We start from the raw sequence: 27,017 nt of genomic DNA, 5'->3' as shown, positions 1-27,017 counted from the left end.
ACAAGGCAGGATGCCCCAGAGAACAGTCAGGAGGCTAAACGTATACAACTTGTTTGGATTGGGATTCGACAGGCAAAAGCTGGCCAATGAATGGATAGGACCATTATGACAATTTGAATATTTTCACTTTGCCCCAAAATTTAATAAAAATGTCACAGACATTGTTTACAGATGCTGTTGATGATTCAGCATGATTGCTAGCCGTTTTGTTGGACAGGCTTGGCTGTGCAAGTGTTGCTACACTGGGTTCATTCCAACAACATGTAGCACTGATCAATATCCTCTGGTGTGTTTCTGTCGCTAGCTTTGCATAATGAAGCAGCTGTTTAGTCATCAGGTCTTTGCTGCACTCCAAAATTTTATCTCTTCATATTTTAATGTAAAAAAATGTAGGTGCATATTACAAGAATTGCAGCAATTCACTTGAGTGCTATGCTACTTTAGATAAGTGGATAACACAATGCTTTTGCAAAGGCAGTGTAGTGATGAATAAAAACCGGAAATTAGCAAGTACCCTCTGTAAGCACATGACATTCGTATTAGTTTACATACATATTTACATTGTGCCACAGCCAAGTATTGTGTGTTGACAGGGTGGCACCACGGACAGTATTTTGGCGTACTTAAATATAGACATCGTCATGAGGATAACCGAGGAGCCCTTAATGAACGTGCTTTCCCAGTGTCCTGACACTGACATGTCGCTCACAAGTTCTCACCGAGCCATTAATAAAGGATGCGCTCGTTCCCATTTTTTCTGCTGTCATCTCCTCCACTTCCTTCCTAAAATTAGTAAAGTCAGGTGTTCTTTGCAAATACTGAAAGAAGATCTTGTTTACTTGTCTAAACCAACAGCAGAACTTTCTGTGTTTATTTCCTTGTAGGCTTCTACATCAGCTCTTCTAAATATGGGCATACTGTGTAAGAAGGTCTTTACCCAACAACCCTGCTCGAGACATCAGCGTCAAAGCTCCGGTTTTAAATCCAACCAAAACAGCATCCTCAATTCTACCACGACGCAAATCTCGCAAGGCTCACCTCTGCAGGCTCCAGGTTCTCGCCATTTTTCATCCACCTGTAAGAGGGTTTCGGCTTCCCTGTGGCTTTACATTCCCATGCCAAGGAGTCGTCAATGAGCTTCTGGACATCTTGAGGCTTCTCTATGATATGAGGTGGAGCTGAAAAAGTTTCCGAAAAGAGTGACCTATTAGTCACGATGGATTTTAACGTAAAGAGCTACATGAGAATGATGGGTTCGAACAGCATAACCTTGAGTTTACTTGATTCATCCAAATAAGTCTTGTAAAATTTAAACATTTCAACAGAATTTTCTCTTGCAGGTAACTCAAGGCTTGTTAACGATTAGGGGAAAAGTGCAGTCGTGGAAAGATAAAGCAAGTGCGACAACGCTCTCCATACATATTGGATGGTGCGGAGGTCAAGCTACTATCACACGGGGCTGGTGGCAAGGAAAGAGTAATGGCAGACTGCACTTTTCTATTTCACAAACCTCAACTAATGTCACTCTCAAGGACTGACCTTTTGGAGTTTTTTTCCCGTAGCAGTAAAAACCTGTTCTAATTGGCTTCTGTTTTTCAGTATTTGTCTTTAAAACATGCAGGGCATGAGAGAAAGTCAATGACTTGTATTCACTCTATACACACACGCCCACGCACGCACGCACGCACGCACGCACGCACGCACGCACGCACGCACGCACGCACGCACGCACGCACACACACACACACACACACACACACACACACACACACGCAGCATTTCAGCACACAGTGAATCGGTGATAAAGCATGCATGTATGTGGAGGATTTAGTGATAGAGAAAAAAAAGATGAAAAGAAATGGAGCTGCTGCCCAGCAAGAGACTTTCTAATATTTATAGTGAAGTACTTCCTTAGTCCACATAAAGATAAGATATATATTATATCCACATTCCTGTATAAATACTCAATTCACATTTTCTCTTTTTTTATTACACCCATGCAGGTCATTTGGTGTTAATTTGTGTTGATATTATATTTTAAGAATGTCGATGTGGAGAGCTCACACCTCTATTTTGAGGAAGCAAATCTCCAGTTTCTCATCCAACATCAAAGAGGAAAACACATTCATTGAGATGTGGTGATCAAACAGCATATGTGAAATCAATTCATAAAAGAGAACTAAATTTACGTTCGAATATTTGGCAATGATGAATCTTGTGTCCTGAAAGCACCACTATATCGTAATTGTGATGTATTGATATTGCTATTATTGTTGTCTATTTGGACGCCCAAAACGTCTCGAAAGAAGGAATGAAAGTTCAAATCAGAAAAACCTTTTAAAAATGTTTTTGGGCAAACGATGGCCACCTTTTTTATGTGACAACATGAATGATTGCAAATGTTTTAATCATCGCCCACTACATAGCACCACCTTCATTTATTTCCCTCTCAGAGACAGACTTTTGCAGCTTGCTTGGATGAACAAGATATACCTTATCGATCCCCCCATTGGTTTACACTGCTGACAAATGTCTCAAAAGCTTAATTCAAAGCAGGCTCAAAATAAGATTACTGATTTTTATCACCAGACTGCAGACAGTGAGAGAGAGAGAGTGAGAGAGGAACAGAGGGAGACAAAAGACATCAAAATGAAGAAAGACCTGGGAGCTTACTATGACCAGCCACTATGGATCATGGTGTGCTCCTGGCTCGTTAAAGGGAAAAAGACCGAGAGCTTCCAGAAAAGGTTGTAAACAATGGCAAATTGCTTAATACCCCAAATAAGTTCTTTCTGACAGCTGATGCAGTCTGACCTGAGGTGGGTGGATAGAAAGATAGCAAATCAAGCTAACCTTCACCCCACTACTGAGCTCAATAGATGAGGGTTCAACTACTGAACTAACCACAGCAACGAGTGGATCCACTGACCCCCTTCCTGACATTCCAGATGCTTTGGGCAAGATTATGTCCCTGACATATGTGCCAGTGGTCTATGTACACTGCATTTCATAGCTTTTATCTCCATTGAAGTTGGAATAATGTCAATCATGATGCCATCTGGCCCAGCCCAATACAAAGATCACCATCAAGGTCGTAGGCAAGGGCTCAGCTTCATCCACATACTAACTCCTTTTTAATCTGGATCAAAATATTAGAGGCATCATGACCGGCAGTTTTTAATCATTTTGATGTGCCGTTAAAACACACCTCTCTTCTTGTGTAAGCCACGTGAGACACGACCGTTTCTACCACTCAGGGCTGGCATTTGACAGAAATGATGCATGCAGTTCTGCTACGACTACTGGAAGCATACACCAGGGGATAACCCACCGTAGAAAGAAAGCTTTCCTTTCACTGTGTTCATTCCCCTGGAATTCTCAGCTACACACTCATACGTGCCAGCATCTTCCTGTTGGAAGTATGGGATTTCCAGAACGGCACTCGCTTTCCTCATGTCCACTTTCCTGGGGAAAGGAACACCATCCACTTTTCTCCAGTTTATGGATGGAACTGGGCTGGTGGGAAGAGACACACGGATTTTACTCAGTATATGAAAACATGTTCAGCTGTTATTCATTTATAAACTGCAGTTTATGGAAACATCAAGAAGGGATATTCACTCATGAATCTCCTAAAAGAGCTTTGGACGTTAACGTCATGCATCCCACAATGCACTACATGCAAGTCACACCCATAACCTACATTTAAAACTTCAAACAATCACTCACCTGTGAGGTGAGATGGAAACTCAAAGACACAATCGTAGCGCTCTGTGAATTGCCGATCAGGCCGTACACATTCACCCTAACTGCTGTCGCCATGGTTGGAAAAAAAAAAAATTCTCCTGGTGCTTGATCGATCGGTAAAAGCCAATATCATGCTCAGCTTGTCTGTGTACTTTCCATCAAAGTGAGATGTGAACTCACCTGGACGAAATGTTCATGGATAAATGCTAGTTTTATGGCTACGCTCCATTATTAGTTATCAGAGTATTTTATTGCCAATGTTGGCACGCAACGTCTGGAGCGCTATAGTCACTGTTTCTGAATTAATAGTCAAAGATTTACACAACTTTTGGAAAACAGAGTAGAATATTTCAACACTAAATAGTATCTTATGACAATCAAATCCAAATAGGGAATATGAATACAAACATATGTTTGCCATTTTATAGCCGATGCATATATTTTCCTAATTTCTTTATTTGTCAGTCATGTTAAAAACCAAAAATTAAATGCAGCATGAAACATTTCCCGCAGCTCATTTTAGGATTTTCGACAGCATTTTGGGGCTCAATGTGCCTTGCTAAGTTGCTTCCACTAACATTCTATTCATACAAAAGGTTTAAAGGATTAGAAGGTCTTTTATTCCCTGCTGAAATTAAAACTGCAGGAATTACCTCTGACCTCAGGGAGTTAAAGTCAGGACTTTTAACTTTAAGCATATTATCTCACACTGCAGTGTGGGATCCATGATACTCTAAAAAGCGTTCACAAGTGAAAAATGAAACTCCTACTACTTTCTCATGAGAATTTCAGTTAAGATGTGAAACATGCAAAAACAAACAAGCAAAAAACTTTCGTAGGGACATTTTCCTTTTATGTTCAGGTGAGAATGTTGAGGCTGATGCAAGTGTTGCCTTACTTTCCCAGTGCAAAGCATTCAAGCTTCACAGTTGATCCTTTGGCAACATGAACCACCTCAGGAAATTGGACTTCAATCTTTGGCTCATATTCACCCATCACACCTGCAGAGAAATATTACAAACATGATTTGTGGTTTTTTTTTTTTAATTGTAACTTGAATTGCACATTTTCTGTCTGCAAATAATCTTGAAAGATTTATCCAAACAAAATACACAAGTGCATAATCTCTAGTGGTAAACTGTGATCGCTATTTGGTGGCTTTTGAAAATTTTCATATGCAGCCTCTGTTTTCAACAAAATGGAAAGTTCTTCAGCCTCCTACTGTGATCAGAGCAACAGAGAGCCGCTTTGCTCACAGCACTGACACAAAAAGCGCTTCCATTGAACGTAATGAGAAAAACCAGACCAAAATACAACTCCACGGCGGAGATGTAGCACATCTTTGACAATTCATGGACAATTTGAGCTTTTGCATACAGATGAGCTTCTTCTGTTGTACTTGTAACCGTTGTGAACCAGACAATGTTCCAATCAAACCCCGTGGGAGCTGTCAATGTGTCTACAAAGCATCTCATTTACCGTCCGTGAAGCGGCTCTGCTGGATTAAAAATATTCCTGTTGTGCCACTGAATATTTTTGGGATGAGAAGAGGATTGAGGATGTGGCTTTCAAGTGAGACATATCCATCAATCAAAACTGAGGTGTCTGATTATTGTAATTGCTTGTTTTGGGTTGTTTCCTCCACTTTAATTTTTAAAATTATCAAATAGGACACGACCCCCCCCCCACACACACACACACACAAACACTGATTAATACTTATTCTGCATCCCACCTGCTCTAACACAAACTGGGCGTTGGAGACTAAAAATCCCAAGTACAGAGCTGATAATGTGCCAACCAGCCCACAAGCCAAAGAGAAAAACTATTGTCATGTGAGGGAGACCCTCCAAACTTGTGATCCTTTGTGAAAAGCAGAAGGGGAAAAAGCGAGAACACCAAAAAGAATGGACACCTCATACCCAGAAAAGCAATCTGGTGTCTGCGGTCAAGTGCAGAGAGGAATGCACAGATGCATCTGTATATTGTGTATTCCATTAGTAGCTAACGTTTGTCTATCACTTTTACCCAAGATTCAAACTGTCTGCCTCATCTTAAAAAAGTCAAACCAAATAATGACCCAGTATTTCATGCTACTGTCATCCACGTGTGAAGCAATAGGCCTCCCTTTTAATGCTGTAATTCAAAGTCGCGATGTACAAATAGCCACAGAAATGGAAGAAACAAGGCAATTTGTGTCGATTTGGTGATAGGCATGTGTTTTCAGGATGGTTCCCTCAGTGACTATGAAAGCTAATTTGGACCCCTATCACAGATGGCTCACAGTGGAATGTGACCACAGCACTATCATCCATGTTCAAGTAGATAGGTAGAAGTAGGTGGGTAATTTTCGCATCGCAAAACATTTAGCGGTTAAATGAACTCGTTAACCAAGCTCCTGGAACAACAGGATGGCTCATATTGTGCGGCCTGCAGCAAAGGAATAGACATGAAAAAGCACGGCCACTTTAAGGGAAACAAAAGGGAACAAAAACACATGCACAACATATCAAACAACCGTTTTTTGTATCCACTCATTTGTTTATTTCAGCAAAAGTACTGAAGCAGGTGTGTTTTGTTGTCTAGGTGCGTCCTTTTACATTGATTATTAAAAAAAAATGTATATGAAAAACATTAACAAAAAACTTTCACGTATCTACCAACTTTGAACCAACCGACGAATAGTGGTAATTTCATGGTTTGGACGTAAAATAATACACATATCAGAGTGGGTAAATAAATGCATAAATTCGTGCATTTGCGTCACGAGAGTGAGGAGCAAGCAACTCTTACCGTCATTACGCAGCACAAGTGGCGTGAGTGGGCCCTGCACTCGAGTCTTTGTGACAGGATGAGTAATGACACAAGTGTAGTTGCCCACATCAGAGGGCTCAACTTTAGCTATGTAGAGGTTGCCGGTCTCTTGCGAGATGAAGCGACGGGTATCCTGCTTCACAAACGTCGGGTACTCATTGAAAATCCAGGAAAATTCCAGATCTGTAAATATAAAGAAAGATTTTGGATGACTCAGTGGCGATAACAGAATACATTATACTACTTACAATATAATATTATTAATGAATTTGAAAAAGTTAAATTTCACATTCCACAGTTCATACACAAAAAGAACACATTAAATTGAGTGTGATGTGCCTCAAGGCTCTGCCTTAGGTCCGTTTTTTTCTTGTGCTTCCCCTTGGGAATGTCATCAAGGGTGAAGACATCTGCTTCCACAATTCTGCAGATGACACACAGCCTAGTGATAACTTACTTAACTGAAACAATGTTCTTTTATAAATAATACAAGCCATTTAACACCCTTTGTATTTGTTTCGAGGTTCTTTTTTTTTTTATATCTGTTACTAGGATACGTTTTCTTGCAAAACTTTGTGAAATGCAGATGTCACCTGTTCTACACTAGCGGCTGTCTCCCCAGCAATCATATCCTTTTTCTCTCTAGCGCAGAGAAGTGCCATTGAATATTAAAGCACCCCAGTGGATGTGACATTAATGAAGACCCTGCACCATTTGGGTGTCTTCTGTGGCATCCAGGTTGTGGCAGGGTGACAAGCCAAGCACGGAAGGGAAAGCTCATTTTATCCCTTGAAAACAACATTCACTATATTTATGCTTGACAAGCTAACTTTCACTCTCAGGAAACTTTTTTAAATTGTAGGTTGTTTTTTTTTAAGGGGTGCACAGAACTAAAGATCTGTCATATTTTTGAGGAGCAGTCTCAGATTTTTGTTTTTTCTTTGACATTGTATACAAAATAAAGCATTTTCAGTTCCTAAAACTTTTTTATATTCATTATAATTAACGCAAGCAGCATATTTATTTCTAGATCTGATATGTACCACAGGAACAGCTGGCTTGCTGGCAACTGGTGGGGGCATGATTAAGTAGGAATGAGGGCTTCATTTTTTTTCCTTCTCTTTTTTGATTCTACAGTTACAAAACGAGATGTGAAGACAAGGTTATCTTTTATTTTCCTGAAGCTGAATCAGGTGGATGTGTGGGTGTGTGTACTCACAAACACACAGAGCACATTTTATTCACAAGGTAACTCAATGCCCTTCACATAATTAAAAGTGCATTTAAAAAAAATATTTCAAAGCAAATTGAAAAATTGATAGGTTGTCATGTTTATCTCAAATCATCAAAAGTTAATAATCATATGCGATCTGCTCCTTTGTTTCTTTGGCTTGTGTAGCGATGTCCTATTTACCCCGCAGAGCTTAATAGCACCGTACTACTTTTTAACGGCATGGCAATTATACAAGCAGGCAGGTATAGGCGCCCTTTTCCTTTGTCATCTCCCATATGATTGGCCATTTATCACAGCATGAAGCAATACCTCAAGCAGCAAAGGGGATACAATCATTGTAAAGGTGGGAATGTAAGCGGCCGATCCTCATTATTTGGGCTTTGGGATTATGATTTGACTGCAATGCATGAGCAGAAGAACATCGAGTGATGATGAAGCAGATGTCCATTAGGATGTATTAGACTACGGTGGCACCTGCTCTTGCTCCCAAATGATTACAGGGCACACAACATGCGCATCAGTCTACCACGCAAAAAAGATATCGCAAACATTAACTCGGTTCAGTGCAAATTTTAGAGATGTAAACAGGATTTTTCTTTATTTAAGCAAACAAACAGAGAAACAGAACTGCAATCACAGTTCATATACATGTTCTAAGTCATATTGGAATACCATTTAAAATTATTTAACTCTGTCTCGTTTTTTTATTATCTCATCCCAAACCTGGCATTTGACGCACACATTTTTATATCCACTGCATGTCCAAATGCATTTAAAACGGTCATTGAAGCACATTGATGCCTCCCAGAATGATGACTGTCTGGTCGTCAAAGAGCTTTGATGGCTCCTTCAATCTTAAACTAAGCACACTTTACACAAGTGCCTATCAAAAAAAGCACCTGTCTCAAGGAACAACTTCAAAAGAGAAGCCTTTCTGAATATTCAGAGCATGATCAAGATGGGCAATCCAATCTTCCCCTTGCTCAGTGTACCGCCCACTCATTTTTCAAACTACATAGACTGGAAAAAATAATGGACGGAATGTAATGTCTTCTGTTTTTAGAGACTCGGGGAGGTCCAAGTATCTTGGTAATATTCATAAAGCATCCACCGAAATGAGTGATTTCAGTCTTGAGTGCTCCTCAGAGGTCTGGGTATTAGAAAATGGAGATCCGAAGCAATATGTCCTCAAATAAGGTCAAAAACAAAATCCTTGTGAATTAAACATGTTCAATATCATAATCAGCAACTTTGAATGGCCTTACTTGAGCAATCAAAGCTTGAATATGATGTAAATGATGATGAATTTAGGATTTCTAGAGTGACATAACATTGATTAAAAAAAAGCTAAACCATTTTTAAACAAAAGTAGAAACTTCAAACTAATTGAGAAAAAAGAATACGCTCCACCTATGTCATCTGCAGAAGGACTTAAAAGTTTCGTTGTGTAACCAAACACAAAATTGTTATCTCTTTTCTGGTCTCCTAGACGTCTCCGGTCGAGTGTCTCTTTTTCAAAGGCTAAACTGGATGCACTGTTTCCTTTTCTTTTTCTTTTTCTTTTCCTTTTTTTTTTAATCAAGCCTCGGGTAGCAGCAAAGATATTCACAACAAAAGGAAAGTGATTTCAGTCTTGAGTGCTCCTCAAAGGTTTCTGAGCATTCTAAAATAGAGGTCAGAGGCATAACGTCCTCAATGTAAGTCAAAGGAAAGTCACATTTTGCAGCCCATTAATGCCCTCAAAAAAGCCGGAGCCAGACATACTCTCACTTTGCTGCCACTGATCCACTGTGGCAGCCAGAGGGGAAATCAGACTGCTACTGTACTAACCAAACACCAAGTCGTTCAATAGAACCCAACCAAATCCTTATCCAGCATTTAGAAATATAACTGCATTTGCAAAATTGAAGCCCAACAAGTTGGATACAGGTGTCATAGCCAAAATGAAATTTCCACCCCATCTTCTTTTTTTTGTACAAGTAGAGAACCTATGAGAATGCGCTTCACATTTTCCCACTCGCTGTGCCTGTCACACCCCACACGTGCGCACGTGCAGACAATACAAGTGATAAAACAGCACCAATGTGCAGTGTAAACTCAAAATAGGCTTAAAAGGAGATTTAGGAGGACTGTCACTCATACGTCTCCTTGGGGAAATGTGTGCGCGCCCCACTCAGACTCTTCTGTGACCTTTTCATACATGATTAGGAACTCTAATCAAGAGAGTGTCACTCCCTGGAATTTGAGCATATCCCATTTCATGGTGCTGTCACGTTGCCGGCTGCCTGTCACCATGGCCTGTGCTGTATGATGTCAAAATTGAACATGCTTGGGAGAAAAGCCGCCAAAAGTGTGGAGGGGATAGAGTGACAGTGATGTGATGTTTTTACATTCAGACAGGCATGGGACTCCGACTAAAAGGGATTGTGACAGATTACAAAAATGTGTCATTTCATAATCAGACTTAATAATCCTCAGAAAAAAAAGTCAGAGACACAAATGTAAATCAAATGCAAATACAGTAGCTTACAGTAACATTTAAGAACATATTGCGTACTTTATGTTTTTAATCTTGTGTTATGGAAACACTCTCAAATATGAGATTGTGGTCCTCGGCCGGAAAAGGGCGGAGTGCCCTCGCCGGGTCCGAGCGGAGGAGTTCAACTATTGAGGGTCTTGTTTATGAGTGAGGGGAGGAAAGAGCAGGAGCTGTGTCAGTGCAGCGTCTGCAGCGATGCGGCTCTTAATTTGCCGCTCGATCTACGTTCCTACCCTCACCTACGGTCACGAGCTGTGGGTCATGACTGAAAGAACAAGATCGCTGTGGCCACAATGAGTTTCCTCCATGGGTGTCTGGGCTCTCCCTTAGAGATAAGGTGAGAGGCAAAGTCAACCGGAATGGGCTCAGAGTTAAGCCGCTGTTCCTCTGCAACGAGGAGCCAGAGGAAGCGGCTTGGGCATCAGATTGAGACGCATCCTCCTTGGTGAAATGTTCTGGGCAAGTCCCTCCACCGGGTATGACACGACATGCAGGGGAGATGATTTCTCTCGGTCGGAGAGCCTTGGGATCCCCCATAGGAGCTGGAAGAAGTGGCTGAGGAAGAAGGACATCTGGGATTTCCTCAAATTAATCTTATCTGGTTTCATTTATACCACAGCAACCATGCAGGTAGAAATGACGCCACAAGCCAACGATAAGCAGATGTGACTCCCAACAATGAGCACGGAAAATATTGTCAGTCCCTTGAAATTGGCCCCAGCATCCCCTCCCGTCATTCTCCATCTCTTAGTTCTGTCCAAACACGTCTTGCTGCCTGGATGGGCACATGCTCCATCCAGAGGCCAAGACAGCTGTCTGCCATGCATAATGTGTCCTCTGAGACCTCCCTCTGGCAGGTGGAAACCCACTCGAGCTCTGGGCCACTACGGGAAGGTCTGCAAACATATGGCGCTGAATAGGGATGTGCAGAGCTTTCGCGTCAATGTGCAACTCATTTACAGAATGGGATTCAAATATTAGGAATACTTTCAACATTTTCAAATGTGCCCTCAGAATTGGAGAAAATATATATACGCCGTTGCATTGATTAAAGCTAACACAGCTGTTTAGATAAGTGTTACCTCCTGAATGTGGTGGCGGGCCGCATAGCAGAACCACTCCTTGACCTTCCCGAACTGAAACGGGATTTCTCCTGTGGGTTTTGAAGTTTTCTAAGTCTGAAAAAGACACAAAAACAATCAAACATTACATAACCCTTCACAAGTATTAACTATTAAAACTTGCCTGGATCTGCTACACAACTTTGAAGATTGATAAGGTAATGCTACTTTTTTTTTTTCTTTTTAGGACTGGACCAGAATGGCGAATTAGTCTTCTTATCTCCTTGCAAATCCTTTCCATGCAATGACTTCCACGGCAAATCTTCTAAATTATTGTATTACTTTGTGAGGCTTTTAAAGGCTTTCACATTGTTATTCTCTTGAGCAGGAAAAATCTAATCTTTTGCTTCCTGTCACTGATGAACTCTTTTGTTGTTTTTGCATTGTGTTTTGGGTCTGTATCTTTTTGCATAATGAAGGTGTTTCCCATTTGCTTCTTTTTTCAGCCACAGTGCTTGCTTTCATGTTAGTGAAACCTCTAAAGAGTCTAAACACATTCTTTGCAGGAAAAACACGCATTTGAAACTGTTTACGCAATCAACATCATGGTACACAACTAGGCAACAAAACACACCTGGCATGACCATATTTCAATAGTTCAGCTTAAATAAAAATTGGGTTTGGCCAAATGTGACAAACAAAGATGCTAACTTCAAACATGTATCAACAAAAATCTTTTCAGCAAATGTAAGCTTGACCTCACTGTTTCAGTCAGTCCATTAGATGTTTGTGCTTACCGGCAAGGAAAAGTCAAGCCAAATCTCAATCAAACAAAGCTCAAAGCGCTGCACTTTTTTTTTTTTTGTCTTACCGAGACAATCTGCTCAATACCAAACAACAGGACAATTTTGGAGGATCCGAACCACTTACTTTCATCTGGAGGCCTGATAGAAGGTTAGATAAAAGCCTCCCGAAACAAAGTGGAAATGAACAAGCGACTTCTATTCAGAAAATTGTATTTTGGAGGGTTTTTGGACTACATCAAAGTTTGGTGATTTGTGAAGTGTGTGGAACAAACAACCCATTTTCTCGACTCATTGAGACAGACATAGTCTCACTTCTGTTGTTGTGTAAACAAGTCCAACTCCCCCGTTCCTTTCCACTTAAACAATTGCCTCTCCACAGCCCCCCCAAAACTGAACAAATGAGCAAAAATCCCAAAAATACATTTGATATGTCTGTGTGTGTGTATCTGTACCTATATATTGGTAAAGGGAGAGATCTCAGACTACATCTATTGCTGCAATATGCCAATCAATCCGCATTAGTCTGTTGAGGCAAGTGTCTACGTCTGATAATAAATTACACGACAAGCATTGACGAGGATGACAGGCCTGCTTAATATTCCTCCAGCAAGAAGAAGTCAATAAGTTTCCACTGTATTTTCCAATTATCAGACAAGAATAAATGATGACATTAACATCAAGTGAATGATGGTCTGCTCAGATTAGATTCTGAGGTTCGGTCATTTGTTGACAAGGCCACTCATATTTCTTCAGTCATATTTGGAACCCGGTGAAGAGTCAATGCAGATGCAGATGATCGTGTTGGTTGGCTTCCGTGACAGTTCCATCAATTGTCTTGCTCTGACCTTAGCAGCCTTGAGCTGTAGTCAGAGGCGTACATGTATGGGCCAGTGTCATCCGTCTTCTTTTTTATTCTTGCTTCGGTTTAATTAACACCACTGCATGATGGAAAGGAGTACATTTTAGCCGATAATGTAAAGGGCAACTGTGACTATACGCCTGTGTCATGCCATCCTTGATAGAGAACAAAAAAAAAAGCATTCCTTCATGCAAATGATACAAAGTTCAAAATGTTTTTGTGAGGAGTAGTTTTAGTAATCAATAACATAATCCGAGGAGCAACTTTCTAATTTTGAAGAGTAATTCTCTGCCGGTTAATCACAGGGGGGGAAAAAATTGGTGTGAACACATTTTTCTTTATTAGACGTTGTGACCTTTTCCTTAAAAATGAGCTTTCCTTCTAATTTGACTTTTTGATTTGACAGAAGACATACTTACTTCTCTAATAAACCATGAATTCCGACAGCTAAAAAATGGAGGCAATCATTTCCGGCTATAAATACACAAGCGATGATTTGCTTCATCGCTTGCAGCCATTTAGGGAGGTGAGCACATTATTGGCTGATTGGTTGGCTGCATTTCCTTTATATATATTTTTTCACTTAATTTAATTAGATACGATGTGCGGACATATAATGAAGTTAAAACAGATTTCAATTTGAAACCTGACAAGATGTCTTGCCCTGTTTAACATCTGTCCAAAATAATGACATTTATTAAAAGTCTCTCTCTCTCTCTGTTAACTCAGTGTTATATATATATATATTTTTAACCCAAAGATAATGTGTTTTTTCTTTATGAAGTGATTTTGGACAGTAATATGAAATTCATCATAAAATCCTGATGAGTTCTTCTGAGCATAACTTGTGTATGTATTCATGAGAGCAAAATGCTTTTTCAAGCACATGCTCTGCCTTCTAAAAAAGTAATTTTGTTCCGGGAGTGAGGCATCCCTGTTAATTAGATATCAGAGCGCTCTTAATCTTGTTGTTGATGACTAATTCCTCTAAAAGATGTTAGGGTGTTAAGTCACGGGGTATTTTCACAGCACAATACAGTAAACGGTTTCGTTTATACTAGTATGTTCTGGGAACAGCCAGATACTTTGATGTGTGCATAACGACTTAGTGTTAAAATCAACTTAAGCCACCATAGGGAAAAAAATGATCATCGACAGAATGTGTGAAATTGCTCTGCTCTTGCTTGCCGGCACACTGTTTTGCACAACTTATTTTTCAGCAAAACAACAGCAACAGCGTCTGTCTACATGCGGCACAATGCCTCCAAGGTTATTCTTTGGAATTGGCCCGTTTCCAAATGGTTTGCCCTCTTCTTCTCTGTGTCACAAACTTTTGATGAATGATGCTACTCGCAAGGGTTGTGGCTGTCCACCTCCTGAGGCGACCATAAGTGATGGTCGCTCCCACTCAATACTCGCTGCCCTTGATTAGTCAATTGATCCGAGTTGCTGATTATGTAAAGTGGTGCACTAATAACTCATGCAAATAGAAAATACACTTTGCGCGTAAACAACTCTTTGAGTGCAGATGTGTTTTGATCTGTTGGGCTAACCCCAGGAAACACAAAAGAGCAATTCTTAAAACTGTTTGAATGTTAATGAGAACCCATGATGGGAGATTAAGACTCACATGCAAAAGTTAGACTGGCCTCCCGGCTCACGATGGTCCCAAAAGCATTGGAGGCGAGGCACTGATATGTTCCGGCATCCTGGTCTTTGTTCAGATGACTAATTCTGAGGTTGCCTCCTGATAAGCTGTAGTGAGATCCAGATTTGGGATGGATGTCCGTGCCATTAAGTTTCCATCTAAAAACAAAAAATAAAATGAAAATCACATTTAATTTTACGATTGTGCAGCAAATATTGCTTGTTCGTAGGAATGTGTCCTTGCACAGGGGCACCAACGAGAATTTGGGAACCGGTGAAATAAATATTAGAACCATTTCGATGTCACAAATAGAAAATATTGTTTTGTTGTTTTCAGGCATCGTTTGTACAAAGTTTGCATATTTAGTTTATTCATGAACATCCTCTGCGTTGATATCTTGCATGCTATTTTTTAAATGAGATCCCAGATCAATTGAAAGCAACCAAGGAATTGTTTATTTGGCTCCTGGAACGCCATCACAACATACTCTGAAAAAGTCAACCAGTTTGAATGAAATCATCTTCTAAGTGTATTTACAGTGTTTTATTCAGGCAAGCAGGAAACAACAGCGGCTCCACTTGATGGTACGCTTTATGCAATCATCTAACAGAGCGTGTACACAGTGGCATAAATACAACACCATCTGGCTTATGAGGCTTTAAATGTTGGGCGGGCTGTTCGCCTGATGCATTAATTCCTATCAATGGAAAAAAAAAAAGAAACATGACTTTTTGTTTCTGAAGTTCTGTTTGGAAATGCAAACTGAAATGCACCATCAGAATCTGATGTTCATAAAACAGATCAAACATTGAGACTTTTTTTTTTTTCACTCACCGATAGACTGGAGGTGGGCTTGCCTGAGCTTCACAGCTGAACAGCACCTCTCGGCTCTTCTCCGTCGATTCCACTGGGTACACGATGCTACCAGGCTGTTTGGTGAAGACCGGACACTGCAGGACGGTGCTCACTGGACGAACACAAAAGTCAAACTTTTCATTCTAAACACAGCTTTATATGATGGTTACAAACAGGTTTATTGTCTTTCTACTTTTCTACTTTCAGAACCATACAAGTTTCTTTATTGTCAGTAAAATCGCCAGAAGACAACCCCTTGCTATTTGAGACCTGACAAACCCCAAGCTTTTATTTTTTATTATCCCTTAAACAAACAGTGTATTACATTTCTCTGCCCCCGGGGAAAGTGAGTTTATATTTTTTATAGTGTTTGTTGTGGTGTGTATAACCTACAGTATGTCAGTGTTACATCAAATGAGACGAAATGTCTCAGAAGTCTGATTTGTTGTCACAAGAGTTGACACGCTTTGATATTGTAGAATGTATAAACTGTGAAGTTCATCATCACCACATTAAAAATGAACGCAAACTTTAAACTAGGCTGGGTTATTCTTTTTTATTCTTGAAATACAGGGATGGTGTACACTTCTCTCCTCAAAGGTATAATGATAATTGGATACGTTTTTTTTTTTTTAATCCGAGGTGTTCCACCAATGTATTTTAAAACGGAACAATTTGATTTAGATTGCTTCGATGTACTCGCATCATTGTAATGGTATTTTTTTTTTCCAAGTCAAGTCTTTTTTGTCACACCCCTAATAGCCAGCTGTCCGTCCGTCTGTCCGTCCGTCCGTCCGTCCGTCCGTCCATCCATCCATCCATCCATCCATCCATCCAGTTTCTGAACTGCTAGTATATGAATACAAGAGTCAGAATGGTATAACTCAATTAAATTTGTCTAACATCACATACGTATGTTTAACATCTCAAGTTTCACTCAAGGCGACCCAAGCTTTGTTCTAGTTGCCTGAACAGATGTTTCAGGAAACTTTCTTCTTATCACACAAGTGGGTCTTTCAGTATGCACTCGCCGGCTTGATTCTTGCAGTCGAAAGTAGGTCACAGTACCCCCCCCCCCCCACACACACACATACAGGTACCCCCAACAAGGCTTCCCAGTGGACCGTGCACTTGCGACAAGCTGATTCTTTTTTCCCTCACTGTAAAAACATTGCTCATTTGAATATTCCTCTGAGAGGGAACAAAGTCAGCTCAACCAACAGGTTAACACCGGAGGGAATATATTGCGACTTGTTGTTGTTTTTTTACTCTCAAACATTGTGCGAGGGAACAAAAAAAAAAAAAAGCTTTGAGCTATACATCATTCAATTCAACAGCTTCAGGATATTCTTGCATTGAATTTCATTTTAATGCATTCCAGTCAGCTTGTTTATTCATGTTGATGCACTATAGCATAGATTTACTTTGACAGGTGCTACATTTAACATTTGATGCTCATCTGGAAAGAAGACATCGTCAGGAACAGAATCACAATAGATTTGAATGCCATTGTCAGTGAACAGTACATTCACAATCTTTTTTTTCCCCAATGCAAATAATCCACAAGTTATTGTTTCGTCACCTTGTCATTAGAACTCTTGTAAACATCACCATGTTGTTTTTGCCTCACCCACAAATTCCCCAGACAAGTGACAAATAGGTATACTAGTCTGAGCCCATATGATGCAACACCTCTGATGCAACACGCCTGGCACATAACAACCAGGATGGAAGATGTGCTGCCAGTAAGAAAAAAATGCTACAATATCTCTTCTTTTCAAGCAAACGACACACGCGACTAGAAATAAGTAGTAGCAACACTGCATTGTGCTTCTGATGCATGAAACATTATTTGAAATTTTAAAGGCGTAAGAAACGTTGACAAGTTAAAATATTTCACACATCGGAGTTAAAGATTTATAGCATTTATGGATTTTGTATGTCACGACCTGAATTCAGTCACGCTGAGAAACAAAGTAGGAAGTACAGATGAGAAGTCCCCTTTATTGACGACAAGCAAAATTAATTAATGCTCACTAAATCAATAAATGTAATAATTTTTGATTCATCAAGGAAACAAACATTTGACATGATCAATTTGTAGAAATATTTATCACCCCTTTACTCAAATGTCAATTTTTTAAGATGCCACCTATCTTCTGAATCTTTTTTCAAACACTCAGAAAAATGTTTTTAATTTTTCTCAATTAGCATCCTCCTATCATTAACCTCCCTGCGAGGTGGAAGAATAGACAAGGCTGTTCAATCCTGGTGGCTGTGTGCACACAGCATGTTATTCACATTAATCATTGATTTCTTTGACATGGCACAGAGAGGGCGAGTGGGAGTGCGAGGGGCTGTGGCACAAAACGCGCTTGAAATTTCCAACGCCGAACACTCCTCCATGTGCTGGTTGCACACACGCACAGCAACAAGGTAGTCTCGACTGATTTTATTCTAAGCAGACATGAATAAATCATGTATAGAGATGCAGATGAAAGGGAAGTGTTGACAAAGCAAAACAAAGACAAACAAAGACGTTGGGCCGGTGGAAAAGCAAAAGGTGAGGCTTTTTCTCGAACCACCTCTGCATGACTAACACTGCCAATTAACCAGGGCTCGGCGACAAGGCCATCTGGGGATTGTTCCCCCCCTGTTCCCTACCCCCGCTCTCCCTGACATAATTGCTTCTCCTGAGGAAGAACAGGTGAGTTCACCTTAAGATGTCTAGAGACAATTTTAGGAACAATTTTGAGCTCTTACTAATGCTGCCATTAAGCATATTTCAACCCTAATTGAAAGTATTAATAAGACTAGGAAGATTACTTGAATGTTGAAGAGTGTGAAAGAAACAATAAATGCAGCCAAATGGATTGCTTTTACATTACTCCACCTGTATTTCATATTCACACTCGGTACTGAAATGGAACAGATGGGCCAGTTTGGCGGTGTTATCGCCCAAAGCCTCGCAGGTCTTGGGGCCACGGGGTCTGCCCGACAGGAGACTGTCAGGTGGTCTGACACTGGCAGGCTCACTACGGGCTGCTCACCCAGTGGAGTGACAGAGGTCAATGTTCATGCTGTCACTGGGAAATGGCCTGAAGAGATCAGGGGGCCTTGACATAGTATCAGGCCATCTGACATACAAGAAATGCCCTTCATGGCCAGTGAGCACGATGATGCAAACACATCATGAGCGCATCGTGTTTGATGTCACTTTTTGCAAAATTCAGCAGCACTGCTGTCTTGAGAGGCTACACACCCAAGTCCACAAGGACAAGAAAATCATTATTTACATCAATTTGTTATGTTTAGAATCTGTGAAAAAAAGAAAAACAATCCAGAATCTTTCTCAATACCCACAAAAGTCGAGATTAATCTTCTAGTACAATCGAGAGAAGAAAAATCTGACAGATGTGTTTCGGATGCTCCACCACGGAGGTCGATTCTACTAATGTGCTATTCATGGACTCACCTTACTTCGACTCATGGAATGCCGAATGCTAATTCTCGATGATGACAGACTGCTGCTCAAATGAGACCAAGAGAGAATTTTTTCCACCAATGTGTCCAATAACGGATCTAAAAATAAAATCAAGATATTTGCAGTACTTCTTTAAATTATTTATTGTGTCTACATTAAAGGTCTGTCATGACCTCCAAAGTTTGTCCTCTTTTACTGTTTGTGATGACAGTCGGCTTGCAGTGGTGCCCACCGCTAAGGGCTGGCCGTGACTCAGTCTGCGTGTCCAGTGTTTGAGTGACACATGGCTAAACGGCTGCACAATTGCCCCAGCTCTTCGCTCCGTCTTTCTCCTCATTAGGACTGTCTCAGCCCATGTTGAAATTTGCTACACTGCTCACAGAGCTCCAGGATTTCCATGATATCTTGCTCAAATGAAATCTTGGAAAAGACACCAAAATTGAGTCAAGGAGTCAAGTCTCCATCTCTTCTGATCTCTGCTGCATATTATATACAGTCCGAAACTTACATTGGTACTTGATTATTCTAGTATAAAGTAGTATAAAATATTTTGTGTATATTGTCACATCTCTTGTATTTGTTTTGTATCAAGCTTTCCTGGGCACGTTGAAGGCTGCGTTGAAGTTGGTTTTGTAAGAAGGTCTCACAAGATTCCTCTCAGAAAGTGTTGGGGGATTTGTTGAACAATGCTCTTAAGCAGGATGTTTTCCAGCATGATGCATTTGGGCATTGTTTTTTTCCCCTCTCTATTGGATTGATTTCACTGTATCCGGTAATAGGAATGGGCAGGTTGGAGGCAACGTGAAGGTTTAAGCTCATCCTTTGAACACAACATCAATGTACCATGGCATACTCACTTTAATAAAAAATAACTACATAAAAAATAAGAATCTGTGTTATTTTACTTAGAGATTATTTATCAGGCTTACTTCTGTATTAAAATTCAAATACGGCCTTGAAGCCCAAAGGTGTCCACCCTGAATTTAGATCCTAATGGCCCAATTGCTTAATGATGTTGTGCAAGAGAACTTTTGTATGTATTTTGCAAACCTACACTGGTAACATTGAACATTAACGGTAGAACAACCATTAATAAATCTAGCTCATTACTTTTTACTAGATCTTATCAAAAACACCCTAAAATTTTTATGTTTTGCAAATTGTAAGTCGTACAATGGGGGGAATAGCTACAAGGCAAGCAATTGAAAGACATCAGGGTGTATTAATTTCCTCATTACCTAGCATTTTCAGTGGTGACATTTTTACACGCACGCACACACGTCCGCACACACACACACAAACACACTTCATGGCTGAGCAAAAATAACAGAATGATCGAATAAATTGTCTCGTTGGTGATGCTGTTAGTTCGCTGAATATTTGGACAGATTGAATGAATCTGAAATATGTCATGAATGGATTGAAGATATCAAGTATGAAAAGAAAGGCTGCACAAATCGCACGTGCTTCCTTGAAAATGATAAACTAGCCAATTCTGTTCTGTCTCATTAGTACTTCACTGGGTTGGTACTCATTTTCTTTATATAGGACTCTGATGTATGGCGGATGGTTTTGCAGCAAGGATCCATTTCACAATCACTGACCAAAGCTATCCTAACATTATAAAGCCATCTGCAACAATTTAATTAACTATTCGATACCTCCACATTGGTTTTTCCACTTGCAAATGGTCATTAATTAAATAGTTTAAAGAATTCCGTTTTGGGCGTTCAACAGAAAAATCAAACACAAAATAATGAATAGATTGGACAGCACACCCTACAGAAAGAGAGCAAAGCTATTTTTTTTTTATTAACTCGCAAATAATACATTGTAAATTCAGGACAGTTTGGTTTTCTTAAAGTCATGGTAGAATATTTTTTTCCAATTTAGCCGCCATCAAATATTCTTCAGGTCGATTGTCAAAATTGTGTGTGCTTCCTTTGGATACATCTGGAAATGTTTTATTTTTTTTAGATTATTAAGTTGATATCCTAAATACCTTCAGGAGGCTCACATCTGTAAAAATGTGACTTGCAGTTCACAACAGCACCTTGGGTATGCATCAAAAGTTGTTAATGAGATACTTTACCTGCAAGGCACCCCATGAGTGACTGCAGCACCAGGAGTTTCCATAGTAACATCATCTTCAATTTTCAAGGGTCAAGGTAGTCTCACATCCAGTCACAAACGTATGGAATCCAATATACACTTTTCTGCAAAATCAATCTACAAACAAAAGCAGACAACTGTTATGAGTAAGATGGTGACATTGCACTTATAAAACTATTCAAATGAGAAATGATTGAAAGCAAAAAAGGAAAACTGTCACTCATTTGTTTTCTGAACCACTTATCCTCACGACGGTCACTGGTAAAACAGTCATAATGAACTATTATGAGTTGATACATTTCTGATCATTATTAATTGATTATCACCAATGTCATTAATCCCTCATGCCCTTCTCAATATCTCAAAAGTTGGACATACGTATACACAATTAACCGTCTCGGCAACATGAAAACAAAAAGGATGTTCCAAAATCCTTTCCTGTTTCTATCCACACTTGTTTTGAGTCGCTTGGCGTAGTGGCTAATTGCACTCAATCTGATAATGACAAACTAACCGATGTGAAGCATATACGAAACGTAGCAGAATTTATTGAAACGTCTCATTAATCATTAACGATGTACTCTGCACCTTCCAACCCAGACTTCCATCCACCTCTGGAAAAGATGCCTCTTATCTTCATACATCATTAAGAGCCTTGTCAGAGTCCGTCTTTGGTACATCAACGGCGCAGGCCTGCGACCAACTCCTCGAGAGTATTTTTATGCGTATTAGAGCATGTCTGATAAAAGCACAGAGGTCTTGGCCAAGCACAATAATGACTCATTGGTAAGGGAACAAAACCCTTTAACATTCTGAATTGACCTTAGTTTAACATATTTGTGCTAAGTTCAAAACATTTATTCATGATGATATGGGAAGAACAAATGAAATCTATGACAATGCAATCTCCGAGAAAAATTTAATTGGTAATGTAATGTTGGATGAGTTACATAAAATGATTGCCATTTTTGTCATCAAGCCTAACCTAAACTCAGCCTTAAAACTAGGCCAAAACCTTCAGAGCTGGTTGAGAAGAGTCAGTTTCTGTGACTGCTGAATAAATGCATGATGATTGCACCCTGCTAACACTAAACTGTCATTTGATTGACATCAAATCAGAGGGAAATATAAAAATATGTCAGGATTTCACCAGAATTTTAGAGCTAGATGGCTTTTTGGCCCAGGTTAAGAAATCAAACACTGTTGCCAACACACATTTGAATTCTTTCTACCACCTTGACCCTATAAAATCCTTTATGGCGATGTGGGGAGGCCTACGACGAATCTCAAGGGTGTAAGCTCGAGATCCATTGGATGTATCCTACAGGGAGAAACAATAAACCCTCAACCCTACGACATTTAGGTCAGTTATTTCCATATTCTGGGGGAATCAACCAGTTCTCCATAGCTGAAGGTGAGCCCATGTACTATTTCCGCTTCATGTTTCTGTGTTCCAGTCCCCAGAGTCAGAGCTGCAGTTCTACATATCTTCAGAGGCAAGGCTTCATCAATCCAAGTCTTATTATGTACTTACTCCTCGTACGCAGCCGAACGTATTCTCAGTCTCAAATTGACTGCAGTGGTGCATCAATATACTCCCGACCCTGCCACAGTCATAGCTACATATTAATCACATATATGACGTGTGTTTCTCCAAAACACATATACTGGTTTACATTTTGAAGAGTGTCTGCACGTTTCATCGCCCTCAACACTCGATAACTAAAAGATCTTAACTGATGCCTTTGTAGAGTGAAAAGGTTTTTATGTGGTCAAACGGGTTTACAGCTTTGTTGTTTTCAAACAAGCATGATAATTTATTCTCTTCTTTGGCGTCATTTATCTTTGACCCTTGATTAAGGCAAAGGTAGTAAACAGACCCCCACCCTGTGTTATCTTCTACGAGTCAAACGTTCACAATACATTCTGTGCATCCCTGAACCCAAAATCAACAGTAGACAAAGCACATCATCAGGAGCAATCATGAAGCATGTGTTTGAATCATTTTTGCAGACCTTATAAAAGTCGAGCTGGAGCTGGTTGCTGTGTTATTCTTAAGGACCAATTAAAGCCATGACAGAATGCAAACAAAAATACATTGATGGGTAGATACAGTATTTCAGCGAAGATTTGCTGGCTTCTACGGAAAATTTAATACAGTGTTCCCATTGGACAAAAAACAAAACAAAACAAAAAAAAGAGTTCAAACTTATGAATCCCACAAAAAATCCTAGAAATCAACAATAAATCCATTCACCCATCCAATTTCTTTTTCCCTGTTAGGATTGTAGTAGAGGTAAAGCTGACAATGGGTTAAAGGCGTGGTGCAGCCTAGTGGCTTGTCATTCGCAGAGCACATATTTAAAAAAGGAGTAGTCACGCTCACATTACAATCAATTTATATGGAAGAATATTCAGTCAAATGTTTGTAGCCGCAATAAAGTGTCTAACTTTGAAAACATCAGCAACAACATCCATTTTATTGTGTGACATAAATCACAAATCACCCTTATTGTAAATCTCAAAGACAGTATTCTTTGTTTCTGATCCGAGTCAGTGAGTTGACGCAACAGATTGCACCGTTACTGCCGTTTCTCTGTCAGCCATGACTCCCGAAGACTTGAATGAACAATGTCGGCTCATTATCGCCATGCTGGTGTGTGCCACATGCTCTGACAGGGTTCGTGCCTCATACACATTTTCTTGGACTGTGCTGGCTCATTAAAAGCACCGTTCGCTAAACAGCTACTGTTTTGACAACTTGTAAGGATTGTAAAATTCCAAAATCAGTATTTTGAAAACACTGCACAGCCCCCCCAAAACTGTGTTTTAATCCGGTCAGTATAAACTGGGTGATGGTGGGCTCACCCTTCACTTTTCAGGGATGAATGGCATCTGACCTCATGCCCGCCACACAGGATTGATATCAGGGGCTCAAATTCATTCCTGTGTAATCCCACTGTATCCTGGACTAGACCACTTGCAGTAGGCGGGCAACAGCGGCAGGAATACAATCTGAAAATCTGCAGGGATTATAATTGGGAGGGTCCACTGTCAGGGATTAGTAAACATCTGCACTGGACGCAGATTACTTTTTTCTCTCTCTTTAACTTCCAACATGACAGTTTCTGAATAAAGTGGATGGGCATATATCAGATCAGCAGCAAGTGGAATCCAGACACAGCAAATCGTGTCTGCAGACTCCTTTAAGAGTTCTTATTCAACATGTTTACCTCACTACACCATATCTGAATGAATATGACAACACATGATAGGATGATTTATAATAAGAAAAGAAAATGTGTGACCAACCTGTTTTGTGCTAATTTCGCCCAGCCTTTACTTAATCCGTATTTGGTGCCTCGGGCATCGCTGCCGAGTGCCACAATGATCGGTGACTTGTGCGCAGATCCTCTTTCTTCTCCGTGTGCACTACATTTGACGGGCTGCACGGCTCTGAGTGACAGCACTACCGCGCGTCTCCATCCCTCTGCGTCAGCATCTCCGAGTGTTCTTGCAGCCTGGAAAAGTGAAGTCTCGTTCGTCCTTACTGCTCAATGCGCCGAGGGGGCGACCTCCGTGCTGTCGCGCAGGAGCGGGGCGCGCGATGGCGGCCGGTGGGCTCAGAGAAAAAGAGAGAGCCCTGCCTTTGGAGTCTCCCCGGACCAGCCTCTCAATGTGCCGGCCATCCAAGCGGAACAGACTCCCTCCCCTCCTTCTCACACGCCTCCCTCTACTCCCCCCCCCCCCCCCCCTCCTCCCCCTGTTGATGCTGGGATGCAGCGCGAGTTGGTCATGGACCACTTTCGGGCTGCCTTGTGGGTGCCGTTAATGTGGAGGGAAAAAGGCGAGGCGCACACCATTTAGGGAACCGCTACACGCACTTTTCTCTCTCACTGTCTGGGTTCCTTGTAGCAGGTCAACCAAATTCACTGCGCAATGTTTTAGAACGGGGTTCACACACTGATTCATGTTTGTTGGTTTCTCAAAAACTATTGTCCAAATAGTCCAAGTGTACTTTCGGTGTGGTACTGTACTAAATGCAAATGTACACACTTTAGGTGTTTTTTTTTTTCTTCCAAACTGAAGTCTGACATAATTCAGTTACTCTCACACTATTGAAATAAAAGAAACCATTTCATGTTTCTTGATAAATGGATTAATATGTGCCCATCACATGGTGAATACTATCTATAATGTTGTGTGTGTGTGTGCGTGTCTTTGTGAGGGAGACGAGACGTATACGTCAATGCCACTTGGATGTCACGCTTCCATTCACTTTTATGCAGAAATAAAAAGAAAGAAAACTAAAAGCTAGAGCCCCAAATAGTGCTTGTATTTCAACAAATAACGGGGAAAACTAACTAATCATCGTATTCATCGTATTACACGTTTTAAATATGATTCTGGACCTTTGCTCTCTATCATCCTCTTACATCATCTCATGGGACACATGAGTCATTACATGGACGTCTTTCTGGAGAAAAAGGGAGGGGTCAAGCCTGCCTATTGTGTGACAGACTGAGGTGAGTGTTTGTTCAGATCTTGGCTATTAATGTCAGATTTCCTTCAGCCTGTAAGATTCTATGAGAATGGGCTTCAAAAAGATGACTGAGGATTAATTCAAATTGAAAAGATAAATTGCATGATTAGATTTATGCTTCAGAACAACACGAATGGCATCCAATTAAATAGCATGCTTAATGCAATTGGCTTTTCACATATTGAGAGCACAGGAGTTGTACCTCAATTCATTTTCTGTTTTGTATTTCAACCAAAAAACAGCTGCAAACGCAATGGCACATTTCAGGGATTTAAAGTCTGTCCGTCACCCGCTCCATCCAGCCCAACCCCACAACCACAGGGTCGCATATGATATAGAGCAGACGCATCATCTCAGCCAAGCCGTGTCTCATTACTCAGGCTGTATTTATCCATCCCGGCTCAGGAAGTCTGCGTTTATCAAGCCTTTTTATCGATGGCTGTGTGGATCATTACAAGGGATGGACTGTATTTCCTGTGCAGTCATAATTAAGTCATGCTTCTGCAGCCATTCATCAGTCGGGGTAGTTTGAAAGAAAGGCTTCATATAGCCAAGTCCATGTTATTTTACAATTAGTCTGTCTCATAATCTTGTGTACATCCATGCACCTTCGTTTAACATACCCCTCAACCTCACACGATTGAAAATCATCTAGTGCACCTGTCATCATGTTGCCAACTCCTGGGGTTTGGATCAAAATTATGGGAGTGCAAGCAAGTGGAAGAACCATGCTTCAGCATTTTAAAGCTCATTTCAGCATTACTGTCACTTTTATGTACACTGCTGCTGTGCTGAGTTTGGGCAAAATAACAAGACGGCAACACGCAACATGCAGAGAGCGGGGAGGTGAAGCGCTTTGTTGAATTAGAATAAGCATTCGTGTTTAACCTCAAGGGCATTCAATATTTGAGATTGATACACGTAGGCAATTCATCAGCAAAGTAATCCTGGCGGAAGGGAAGAAAACATATAGAGGTGATGAGTTCAACAAAGAGACGTTTATTCGCTAACATATGCAAAAGCCACTGTGAGACTATAAACAGAAAGGACAGTTAAATCTCTATCCATCCCCTGTTGCGGCACAAGAACCCTGTTTTATGGCATGTGCCACAAAGCAGAAAATTAGTTCCTGAAAAAGTCATTAGCAACTTACTTGTTTTATAAGGTGACATAGCCTCTTGCGACCACCACCACGTTCTTGCCTTTGCCTCTTGGCCAACACTTAAAAGACAAAAGCTGTGGGGTGGAAAATATTTACAGACAACAGTGTACACTAAATTAATTAGGTAACAGAACGGAGTAAGTAATTGCCGTA

The 27,017-nt window shown here is 40.5% G+C and overlaps 1 protein-coding gene across 1 annotated transcript in view; it reads right to left on the bottom strand.

Annotated features, from left to right (window-relative positions):
- Positions 1-21,226, bottom strand: part of LOC147049516 (contactin-4-like) — a 46,715-nt gene extending 25,489 nt beyond the window's left edge. Inside the window, exons 1-8 of the mRNA XM_085923580.1 lie at positions 21,140-21,226; positions 15,543-15,675; positions 14,691-14,866; positions 11,417-11,512; positions 6,541-6,744; positions 4,646-4,748; positions 3,332-3,516; positions 1,039-1,178 (exon numbers count right to left, since the gene is read on the bottom strand). Coding sequence (XP_085779706.1) covers positions 1,039-1,178; positions 3,332-3,516; positions 4,646-4,748; positions 6,541-6,744; positions 11,417-11,512; positions 14,691-14,866; positions 15,543-15,675; positions 21,140-21,194 — 1,092 coding nt within the window. The 5' untranslated portion in view covers positions 21,195-21,226. The remainder of the gene's footprint in view (positions 1-1,038; positions 1,179-3,331; positions 3,517-4,645; positions 4,749-6,540; positions 6,745-11,416; positions 11,513-14,690; positions 14,867-15,542; positions 15,676-21,139) is intronic.
- Between the last annotated feature and the right edge of the window lie 5,791 nt (positions 21,227-27,017).

Source organism: Syngnathus leptorhynchus, chromosome 11 (assembly GCF_054491065.1).
Source record: "Syngnathus leptorhynchus isolate UIUO chromosome 11, UIUO_Slep, whole genome shotgun sequence".
Lineage (NCBI taxonomy): Eukaryota > Metazoa > Chordata > Actinopteri > Syngnathiformes > Syngnathidae > Syngnathus > Syngnathus leptorhynchus.
The sequence above is the reverse complement of the archived record's forward strand: the minus strand, read 5'-3'. Positions and strand labels throughout refer to the sequence as shown.